The sequence below is a fragment of the Pholcus phalangioides genome, unplaced genomic scaffold (assembly GCF_987345545.1).
Source record: "Pholcus phalangioides strain wild (caught in Gottingen) unplaced genomic scaffold, Ppha-v1.0 ptg000002l_1, whole genome shotgun sequence".
NCBI lineage: Eukaryota > Metazoa > Arthropoda > Arachnida > Araneae > Pholcidae > Pholcus > Pholcus phalangioides.
This window is the reverse complement of record NW_028301595.1, coordinates 7722905-7735198: the sequence shown is the minus strand read 5'-3', so window position 1 is coordinate 7735198 and position 12294 is coordinate 7722905. Positions and strand designations below refer to the sequence as shown.

The 12294-nt window shown below is 35.7% G+C and overlaps 1 protein-coding gene across 1 annotated transcript in view; it reads left to right on the top strand.

Moving 5' to 3' along the window:
* The window catches only part of LOC149089313 (uncharacterized), a 30708-nt gene extending 18414 nt beyond the window's left edge, over nt 1–12294 (top strand). The window contains exons 13-18 of the mRNA XM_089237766.1: nt 694–733; nt 2383–2434; nt 6215–6404; nt 7337–7454; nt 7735–7825; nt 12002–12294. Of these exons, the coding sequence (XP_089093892.1) occupies nt 694–733; nt 2383–2434; nt 6215–6404; nt 7337–7454; nt 7735–7825; nt 12002–12097 (587 nt within the window). The 3' untranslated portion in view covers nt 12098–12294. The remainder of the gene's footprint in view (nt 1–693; nt 734–2382; nt 2435–6214; nt 6405–7336; nt 7455–7734; nt 7826–12001) is intronic.

Genomic DNA, 12294 nt, shown 5'->3' with positions numbered 1-12294 from the left:
CATTTACGATTGTGTATTAATGTTTCATACAAAAGTCGTGATTCAGAAACCCAATCAATTGTTGGCACCACAAAATCATAAATTATTATTACTGTTATGTTTTCATGATTTAACATTACTGATCAAAAAGTAATTTGATACACCTCTGTTTCTTGATAAATTATAACAATTTTAATGTGCAAAGTTCTCATACCATTGGTAATGAAATAAGAATTACGAAAAAAAAAATTTATTTGTGAAATAAAATGGAAAGAAAAGTAATATTTACTCAAGAATAATTATAGTCAAAGCAAGTTACTGCCAAAAACTAATAAAATTCTAGATAATTCTCATTAGTTATGTGAGTTAGCTTATTAGAGGAATGAGTGAAATATAAAACATTTGATAAACTTGTTTATAACTAATCTTGTCTATGGAAGTTTTATAAACGATAATCATTATGACTTATACAAGCAGTTTTTGGTCTATTAAGCTATGGTTTAAATAATTTTCTTCTTGACGTTTTGCCCACATTTCTGGCAGGCCTCTCCTGAGGTTAAACTGACATAGGTCTCCATGACACGCAAGAAAGGTTTCATACATTGTGTCGCATATACTTGTTCTACTGCTATAAATAATTTATTTAAATAATCTGATAACATTAGTTGTTTCTGTGTTGAATCATTTTAATTTACTAATATGTATATATTTCAGCTCCAGGATTCACTACACTTGTTGGTGGTCGCCCAAAAGCGTATGTTTCTTGAATCTGTTTAGTTCAGTTTGAGTTTATCATTATATTGAAATTTGTATTCTCTTTGTATGTATTCACAGGCTGGTTCAAAACAGCAACAACTGAACTGCTGATACGCTTTCCCTGCAATTTGATACGAGTGACCCATCGAGTTCCATACAAAGTGAATCTTTAAAACTCTGATATCTCAAAACAGAGAATTTAGAGTTGTTGTCACCTTGAACCAGCCCATGGATATGCAAGGCTTATTCCTACATGATGGCTGAGTGCATAAATATACACCGTTGAGTCACATTATTAAGACCACTTCCTAATTATGCATTAATTTAACAGCATGTAGCTGTTGAAATAATGCATGTTTAATTAGATGAGGTGTGGATATAATGGGAGATATAAGTATACTGAAAATGTGTCAGTCTAGGATGAACAAACAATTTTCATCAAAAAGATTATTATCTGCTTCATTCCAGTCAAGTATCACAGTGTCTCTGAAGCTGGGCAATTTATAATATTTTCTCTGCTGCTGTTTGTAAAGTATGCTGTAACTGAACAAATGTGGAGCACCACTGCAAGCAACCCAGGTGGGAACAGTGGAGCACCAAGTGTCATTAATATGAGATTGAACGTTGGTTTGAGGTGGGAGTCTCAATAAGAGGAAAATATTTGGGGGACTGGGGTTGCCAGACCATATTTTATATATATGCGGAATTAAAAGACATGCTTTGGAGGGGGGGGGGCACATGTAGCGAACTGTATATTCACAAATTATTAGGGGAGGATCCCCAAGGTTGTGTCATCCATGGTTTGAGTACCTGACCACACTGCATTGAGGGATTCACTTGCAAAATGAACCAGAGAACTTCCAGAAGTGTATTTAATTTCACTTTTCCCACATCACGACTTTTGTTCATGCCACAAAATGAGTTATATATCATTTGTGTATTCATTCATGATTAACATGAGTTAGTGATCCCCAAAGGGTGCATAATTGCATGCCATGTGATCAGTCGGGGGTTTTACAGCAAGATATATTTACGTGATAGAATTATATTGAATGAATGATACAGTTATGATTCCCAACAGTGTGTCAGGGGTCTTAAGATTGTTCAGGGGGGCTGTCTGATACTTACAGTGCAAAATGTACCTCCAGACCAACCATGACCCCTGCTCTGTCCCCCTAGGGCACTGTTTCCCAAAGTGGGCAATATCGCCCAAGGTGGGTGATTGAATGGTCCAGGGGGCGATAGAAGCTACAGACTTAACATAGGATCCTGTGGGTTCACTCGAGTTGGGAGACAATGAGAGGAAACAAATTGCTGGTGGAAGGGGGTGATAGAACAAAAAGTTCGGGAACTATGCCCTAGGGGATATAAGCTGCAAAATGTACCACAAATTCAGAAGCTTCAATGAAAAAGATGTATCATTTGGAATAATTTACTCACGTGAGCTCGTTATAATACATCAGATAATTGAGGCTTTTACTGTACTAAAATGTGCTTGAGATGTGTTAAATTCCAAAAGCTTATTAAAACACATCCCGGGCTGGTTGGATATACTTATTACTTATATATAAATAAGTAAACAAATGAACTCATTAAAATTTCTTAATTTAAATTCAGTCTCAGAAATGTTATGTTTTTCTGTTTCAGATCACCGATTCTTCGACTTTTCTCATTTCTGTATCCAAAACAAAGTGTGAAGGTAGATTTCCTTTATCACAATCAATTATTTAGTAATTATGATGAGCACATATTGATGGTTTATTTCAAAAAGGCAACAACTCAGAAAATTACATTTTTGAGATATGCATGCCGTGAGAACATTGGACAAAGTCTATATTGCAAAACAGCAACAACTCCCAACTCTGTCAATGTGCTCCCTACTATAATTATATATGAGTTTATTCCCATTCAGTTCCATGCAAAGCAAACCTTGAACACTAGAATGACGGAAGTGATCATTTCGACCACAAAGCTACTTTGACTTGTGATTACACCCAAATTTATCTGAGATTGTTCAAATATATTTCATGAATTTTCTCATCTCATAAAAGCTCTTTAATTTCTAAAATATAAACGTTCTAAGTTTCTTAGTTTAGTGGTAAAATTAAGTTCTACCTAGAATAAGAGTAGCAGCCATTTTCACAGCTATAGAGGCAGCGTTCGAAATCATTGGTGGTCCGCTGGTTCGAGGCCACTGATTTAACAATCAGACCCCTGAGAAAGAAATTTGTGGCGAAAAACTTCGTGCTTCTTCCCCGCAGTGATACATTGATCTGGGAAGAATGTCTTATGGGGAAAATCACTGATCCACAGTGGATTTTTTATGGCTTTTTGCACCCCCCCCCCCCGCAATGGTATATCACTCTTTTAAATGCAAATATATCTGGGAAAATTAATTATAATTATTATTTAGAACAGATTTTGTTTAGTAGACCAGTCGATGTCTGCGGACATCGACATATTTTTGAATTCTAACGCTGTATAGAGGTATTTAACTAATATGATTGCAAAACATGATGAAATGGACAATCATCTTATATGCGAACATTAATATTGCGGGAAACAGATGTTCTATCACAATGTTTGCTTTTCTCCAGTGCTTGTTTTGTACCATTCAAAGGTACACTTTTTTAAAAGTACAGATATTTACTGCATTGCATTCACTTTTGCAATGTTGCATGTTGAAAGGAATCTTCATTTTTGGCTATTTTATTCATAGACAGGGCTCCAGCCTGGGGATTTCTTGTCATTTTTTTTCTTCGCACTATAAATTCACTATAGAGGGGCCTCACCAAATATCCCAGCCTAAGGGACCTTGCTGGTGATGTGGGAAACCATTATTTTACCACATATCATGCTTTTGACTGAGCAAAAAAATAATTCTACGGATGGTAAGCAGAGGAAATCTGGTCTTCAGTACCAAATGCATTCCCAAAATTAAAATTGCAGACGAAGGAAATTTCTGCCTAAAATTATGAAATTTTATTACCTAAATAATAAGGGCCATTGATCTTTTTGTCAAAATGAATTCATTCAGTTCACAATGCAGTCACCATCGGAAAACAGTCTTAAGCATGTATTTTACATTGCTCAGGATTTGGTGACTATTCACAGTTTTTCCTTTTTCATTCTGCGCATGCAAATTTCTCAAACGTATTGTACTTCAAACCCAGGGGTGGGAACTCTGCGCCAATTGTGCCGCACTGCGCCAAAACTAATATCTTGCGCCATCCTGCTCCAATAGCGTATTTTCGTATTTTTCTGCGCCAAATAGCGAATTTTGCTTTAGTATGCCCGGAATTTCGGAAAGGACGCCAAAAATTTTTTGTTCCTGATAGCCACGAAACGATTCTTTCCGAGAAGAGCGTGTTTTATTCCACTATACTCAAACTATCGGCACCTCATCAGGCTTTCCATCGCGAAACCCTGATGTTGTCCGTGATCGTGGAACTGAAGATAGTTTGCAATGTCTTTCAGCTTTAAAGTACAAATGCGAGTGTTTCCGTTTAAAAAAAAAAAGTCACCACTGGAAGCAGCAGAAATTACTGTAGTAGATCGTCATTGTGTTAAATCCCGATGTTTCGTGAAAAAAATTTTCATTCCGGGAGTAAAAAGCGCATGTCCGCCGAATTACGAATTTTAGTTTAGAAACTTTGCCGAATAACGAGCGTTAAATCGCCAAATAACGAGTGTCATATCGCCAATCTCGCCAGATAATGAGTGCTGAATCGCCAAACATTGAGTTGATTCTTCCGAAATTCTCTCCCATTTTGCAACAATTTCTTTCCAAGTACTTCTTTCCAAATTGAAAACTTATGAAATTTTTTTTAGCTCATTTGAAGAAGTGCTGTTCAAGGCAGCAAATAGCGCCCTCAGTAAGCAAAAATAATCTTAAATAGACAGGTGCAAAAAAGTTTATGACAGCCGCTCTTTCAAACAAGGTGTTGAAAGCCTAAAACACCAGAAACAAAAATCAAGCTGACGAAAAGATGTTTGATAACAAAAGACAGTACAGTTTTATTTTGAAAAGGGTTGAGCGTTAACGAAAATATTCTTGTTAATTTCACTGATCCAATTTATAAATATCTGCTCCGAATCCCATATTTTGCTGCTCCAAATCCTGAATTTTGCTGCTCCGAAATGGACTTAGTCACTTCCCACCCCTGCAAACCTTGTAAACAGACTGCCAAGTGAAAATGAAGCCATGAATTGCAAGCACTCAAAAAAATCATTGTCAAATCTCTTTTCCAAGTAACAAAATACAGGTTTGGTTTTTCTCATAACAAAATTCTGTCCTTTAACAAACTTTTGTCCAAAATTCCAAAAAATGGTACATGAACAAGGGTTTATTGCAAAAAAAGAAATCAAAGAGACCAGATAGATACTGTTGTAAGTAGTTTTGGTAAAGAAAAATAATTTATGTTGATTTTTTTTGTCACATTTGTTGCCTTTTAGAAATGGGCTGCCAATACGCATGGTAAATTGATGATAAAAGTTGTATCAAAACCATCATAATTAATAGAATCACAAAAAATTGATTTTATCCAGAATTTTTATTTCTTTAGAGTTTGAGTGACTGAATGAAAACAAATGCAATTTTAAAGTTTTTAAATATAAATAAGTAAACTCACCTATTAAAGATTTTATTTAGTGTGATACAGTCATCACTCGTTATAACAGCCCCTCGTTGTAGCAACCATTCCATTACAATGACCGATAGGGTAAATCCCAAATATTTTCATATAACATCTATCTTATAAGTTTTTTTTTACAATATAACAACTACCTTATATAGTGTCCATTTTTGATGGAACAATGGGGGTCATTATAACGAGCAGCAGCTGCATTTATTCTCTCTATTTATTGATTATTATTTTCCTTCATACTAATTGCAAATCTTTTTTCATAAGTGAATGCAGTAGAACCTCACTATAACTGACTAATAGACGATGAAGGTTGTACTTTTTAATGAAAGTGTAGTTTATAACAAATAATATGTATATATATATTCTTATAAGGGGTATAATGCAACAAGGTGTAGATAAATGAAAATATAGTAGTTAGCTGTAAAAAGTTTTTATTATGTATCAAATAAAAAAAAACAGCCTTTAACATGGGTTGGACTTGAAAAAAATATGTACATATAGTGCCTACACTGCATTAATAATTAATTTTTCTGGCTGGTGTGTGGTAAGAGTCATACAGTGCTTCCATATTTATGCAAAAAAACAATGACCAATGCTTAACCGCTTGCTTCCAAATGTTAAATTCGTCAAATAAAAATGAGCACCCTTTATTACTATTAATACAATTTTTTTTAACTGTCCAATATAAGCAATGTCTGTTATAATAGGGTTGATTATAATGAGGTCCTACTGTATACAAAATCTGACACATTTTCTTTATTTAAATAAATCAGCAGTTCTGTTTGAGTTGCATGAATTCATGAAGGTTGATGTACTCTTTCTCGTTCATTCAGGTCAAAATCACTGTTGATGGTCATGAAGAGAATTACACAACTCCAGTTGCGGAAAAAGAAGTGGAAGTCTTGTCATTTGGGAAAAGTGCTGCTCAGCCTGATGGAAAGGTTCTCAGCGGCTCTCACAGCTATCGCCTGCAAGATTTGGCATATACGAGAAGTGGCGATAAAGGGAACACGTCCAATATAGGTTTGTAGCTATAACTATCGTTTTTCTTTTGAGTTAATGCCAAACTTTGCCTCAGTTGAGTTCGCAGATTCTAAAACCACTCAGCATCCTTGAAAGAATTTGCTATTACCATTGGTAATAGTGTCTAAGAACTACAGTTTGAAATGCCTATTTGTCTTTGTGTCTGAACAAGCAAGCAATATCCTGCCTATACATGAGGTTGTTTTTTTATTTTATTTTTCTGGCCTGTTGTATGTTTTATTTTTGCTACCATAGAAGGGGGAATTTCATACAGTCTCCAAATTTGTATAGCTGTTGATCTCACAATATTTTTGGTGTATATATATTTATATATATATATTTCAAATGCATCTGCATAGTTACCTTCCCCCAACTCCTGTCCGATAGTTTTCATACTTTTGCTTTGCTCTTTTCTTTCTTCTCTTCTTTCCCCCTTCTCACAATCCTTTCCGACCGCAGCCTTTGGTGCTGCCGAAATGAAAGAGAGACAAAATAAGCTCTTGTTGAATCCAGGGTCGACGGATCCACCCAAGTTTGATATTCATCTAGTTGCCAGCCATCAATGCATCTAGTGTGCATTGGTTGGCTGGCAATGAAATATTTTACAAAAGTCTACATATGGATGGGAAATCCCAACAAGTCACTCAAGGACAACACATAACATGTGAATGCAAATGTGCCTTTAAACTAGTTGTAATCCAATCTTGTACACATGCATATTTTTTTTTATTTAGTTTTTTCTTGGTACAGTCAACAGTTATAAATATCATTTAGGAGTAGAGCCCAGTTAACTACTCATTGTGTGAAAAATATTACCATGTTGATCAATTCATAAATGGATCAATTAAACCCTCTTTCACTACTAGAATACCAGTCTTTTTCCAGTAAAAAGTGATGAGTTATTAAAATTTTTAAATCCGTTTTTTTCATAGGTGTGATTGCTAGACATCCATCATATGTACCTTATATCGGGAAACAGCTCACAGAAGAAGCAGTAGCCAAATATTTTGAACATTTATTTGAAGGCGAAAGATCAAGCTGCATTAGACGGTATGTGATACACAAAGAAAAATGTGCTTTTGATTACAAATGGGTCTAACTGATATTTGCTCATAACGTCTTCGAAAATCTCAAAAAAAAGTTTAAAAGAAAACATTTTTTTCTTTGAAGAATAGTTGTCAGTGTAATGAAAATATAAACGTTCTGGTGAAAATTCTTTGATATAGAAAAACTTTTCAATTAGAAGTCCATTTTGCACCAGAACTCTGCTGTATACACATATTCTTTTGATTGGTAAATTTGTATAAAGTTTACCGTATTTTTTTTATAGGTATTTCCTTCCTGGTGTTAGTGCTTTTAATTATGTTTTGGAGGATTCACTAGGTGGAGGAGGAGTTGCTTCACTTAGAAGCGATCCACAGGTATGAATCTTGAATAAAAAAAATTCCATATTACTAAAGCCCAGATATATGCACTAAAAAGTAGCCAAATATGCACTGAATGAATGAATAAATGAATGAACGCCAGGGTCTCTGCCACCGGACTTATCCCGTTCCTGAGATCTCTTCCAGTCCAGCTTCGTGGCAGAGTCTGGAACAAAGTGAGTGCACCTAACAGTCTGAGTATGTAGCTAGTGTTGTGTCTGATATTTCAGTGCTGCCATCTATGCTTCAAATTGTGAGTGAAGTGTAATGATTGAATATTTGTAATGTTGTAGGCCTGTTGCTCTCTGTGGCAAGACTTTTTAACGGGGAGATTGGCTCGCATTCGCACCCTGAAGTTGGGAACCTCAGAAAACCAACTTCAGCCGACCACCACTGTGGCGCCAGTGGGGTTCGAACCCGGATCCTCGCGATGCGAGTCCGTCACTATGACCACTCAACCACCACAGCGGCGCTAAATATGCACTGAAAATGCTCAAAGATGCACTAAAAATAAAGATATTTTCACTTAAATATGCCAAGATATGCTGTGAAATCAAATGAAAGAAAAATATGCATTTTAAAAGGGAAAAATATGCACAAAAAGAAAAATATACATAAAAAGAAAACAATGCTAAAAATATGCACTAATTTTTCAAAATTCTGTTGATTTTATGCATTCATATGCAATTGCATATAATCTGTGTCTCTACTTATTACTTATCAAAGAAATATCTTATTATAATAATAAATCTCTCTCAAAAAGCTTTAGAGTTATGGTTGTATAGACTATTTGTCCTTGCAATTATTTGCTTATATTGCAAAGAGCATTTGACTATAAACTGATCATTTTTGATAGTTATCAACTTCAATTTTTAATTTTGAATGATTAATTTTTACAAAAAAAATGTGTTGATGCAACTCCACTTATCTCTAAAATAAACTCATTAAAAAACTACACAAAGGAATACTTAAAGATTTAAACAGTTCTCTTGAACGAGCAAAATAATTACCAAAAATTTATATATCCTTGAAAATTTTCTAAATGTCGTACATATATTTTTTTCCCTTCAAACAACTGTCATAAAAAAAAAACGTAAGTATGTATTACAATAAATCTTTTTGAAGGGCAACACTCACACCTAGCTAACTGAATTTTGTTTATTAACTAATCAAGGAAAATTCTTTTGCAGTGAATAAATACTCAAAAGCACATTTTTTGGTGGTACTAACAATGCTACTTTAGTAAAGATGCCCAACAGCCATATAAATTTGATGGCACATGATTATAATGTCTCTCAATATAATAATGATCCCTTTTCTATGATATTTTTTCTTGGTCTGCAGAATATCATTACATTGAGGTTTCACTGTATTTTTAACTCAGTGAGATATACAAAGACTGTAATCTGCATGTTTTTCTGCATTTGCAGACATAGAAGAAATACACTATCACTTTTACACTACAGACTACACTATAATGTTTTTCAACTCCATTTTTTCTTTCAGCTTATTTTACATATGCGATCAAGCATCGGAAAAAATACCTTGCAGTTTACTTATATGTTAATTCAAGTCATGTGATTTACTTGAACAAACATGCTCGGTATCTGACATTTTTAATAAATCAAGCTGTGTGGTAGCAAAATCAGATGCAAAGCTACAACTATCTGAAAACAGTTCGTAAAACAGAAAGGATTCTCAAACGCAGAAAATAGGCATTGTTCTGTAGAAGGAATGTGGCGGTTGAAGACAAACACTTCCTTCTACAATTCAAAGATATTGCTCATCTGAACATTGACATTGTGGGCAGACTCCAGAATTCCCAAGGTTATGAATATCTATTAACCATTATCTGCTGATTCTCAAGACGGATCGAAGCAATCCCAATCCGAGATACATCTGCAGAGACTTGTGCCAGAGCATTATACTCCAACTGGTTTTCACAATATAAAATTCCCAAGACCATCATGACGGACCAGGGTTTGCAATTCAAATCGCATCTATTTCACAAATTCAACAGTTTGTTTGGAATAAACTACATCCATATGACTGCTTATAACCCTGAATCAAACGGATGGGCTCATCGAACGCCAACATCGTCAGCTCAAACAAGCACTAAAGACTAACATGACAAGCGATTGGGTTGATAGTCTTCTTTTGGCTCTCCTTAGCCTCAGAACATGCTTTTGACCAGACCTCAACGCCAGGGGCGTAGCCAGAAATTTCGTTCGGGGGGGGGGGGGGAAGACCACTTTCATTTCGGGGGGGGGGGAAACCAGACCCCCAAGTCTCCCCCCCCCCTCGCTACACCCTTGCTCAACGCCACCACGGCCGAAATGGTCTTCGGTCAAACGCTGAGATTGCCTGGAGAGATTTTTGCCAAACAACATCTCCTGGAGCCAGTTTTCACCTATCTCGACAAATTGAAATGCACCATGGACACACTCAAGCCGATCCTAACTTCAAGGCATGGCATCACACGTAATGTCTACGTTCCACAAGCCTTGACAACCCGTACACATGTTTTCCTTCACACCGATGCAGTTTGACGTCCTCTACAACCGGCCTACGAAGGTCCCTTTGAAGTGCTGTCGCGATCCAAAATTTTTTTCCGTGTATGTGTCAAGAACAGGGGATCTGTCATCTCGATCAACTGAATCAAACCGCCCTAACTCCTCAACGACCATCAACACCACAGCAGCAGATGATGACGATTATTCCAGCCACCCGACACATGACGTTTGCACAAACTCAACATACCCATTCTGGCAGAATAGTCTGAGCTCCAGATAGACTAAATTACTCAACGATGTGACTCCATCACTTAGGGCAGGGGTACTGTGGCGACAGCATCCACCACTGGATGGCGTTGTCCACGTAATAGGGAAAAGAGCGCACCTGTGTGATGGAGGAACTGGACTTGCGTTTGGTGGCTAAAACCAGACAGTCACACGGTCCGTTCGTTCTTATAGGTTCTTTGTATATTTCGGCAGGTTAATTATATAATAAATGTTTAATTATATCTTTGAATTGTAGAAGGAAGTGTTTGTCTTCAACCACTTACATTCCTTCTACAACAGTTCAAATCAGTTCACGCGCATATACACTAACGCACCAATCTTGTAGCGTACGACCCCCCTGCAGCGGTTCTAATTCGCTCTTGGGTACACAAACTTCCTTTGTGTTCGCTGAAAAATTGATTGCAGGTGGGTCCAGTTAAAACAGCGCAAGTATCGTTCACAACACTACAAATTACTGAACAACCAATTGCGAATGCTTTTATTGCATGATCCGTGCGCTAATGTATACACGCCATTAGTCCAGATATTTAAAAATTCCAGCGAAACCTTGATGACTCGACACCCGTAGGGGATTGGAAAACATGTTGACTTAAGCAGATGTCAAGTTAGCAAGGTTTTATTTTACCTTTAACAATTTTTAAAAATTGTTTATGTATGATTATCTGCTATACATCGTTGGAACAATTATATATTTTATTGTCTACAAAGTCATAAAATGTTTTGATCTGCAATTTTCTCTGAAAAGTTTCGTATTGAGAATTATCCTGAATTTCTTAGATGTGCAAAACATATTTTGATTAAAAGAAGTTCTGTTATTTATGATAAAGCAGAGCAATTGTCCAAAATAAGTTTCATCCTCTGATTTAAAACAGCTCGATCTAGCTTTTGCTCAAAAATTTCAGAAATTATTCGCACATATCTTCTTTGATTATTCACATGTATCGAGAACTTTCGATACATGTCAGTCAATGAAAAAACAACGTAATATATGTGGCACATGAGAATAGTGTCATTTTTTTCGAATTGATCAACACATGGTCGATTTCTGAAGATGAGTTATGTTAACACAAGCATAAATTGTAATCCACTTAAGCAGGACATGGTCATCATGTGTCGAGTTAGAGAAGTCCCCCATGGAATTTAGTATTATTCCAACCATGGAAATAATAAATGTCAAGTTACCAGGGTTGTAGAGTTATTTACTTGTTCGTTCATCGAGGTTGCACTGTATTTGGAATGTGCGAGTTGATTTTTCCAGAATGCTAGATAATGCTGGAGAATACGGTGCTATGCATTTTTTTCTCACACAAGCATTATTACTTTCATATTTTCATTTGATTATTCCTAATACATTTCTTCTTTGATTTCATAGGGTAAAGCACAAGGACAGATTCTCTGCGATTTCATATTGAGAAATATGCCAGAATTGGACGTCATACGAACAAATTACGAAAGCAGCAAGCAATAAATCTAGTCTGTATGCATTGGCAGAGTATTTGATACCTGAAATGTTTTTGGAAGTTTTTTTTAGCGAACACAAAGTTCATGTTGTTGAAAAATTGTTATCTAAATATTTTACCCGCTTTTTGTATGAAAAAAAAAAATTTAATGTGTAAATAATGTTTGTAACTCAAATTTGTAAATAAATATTGTTATTTTTTTTCC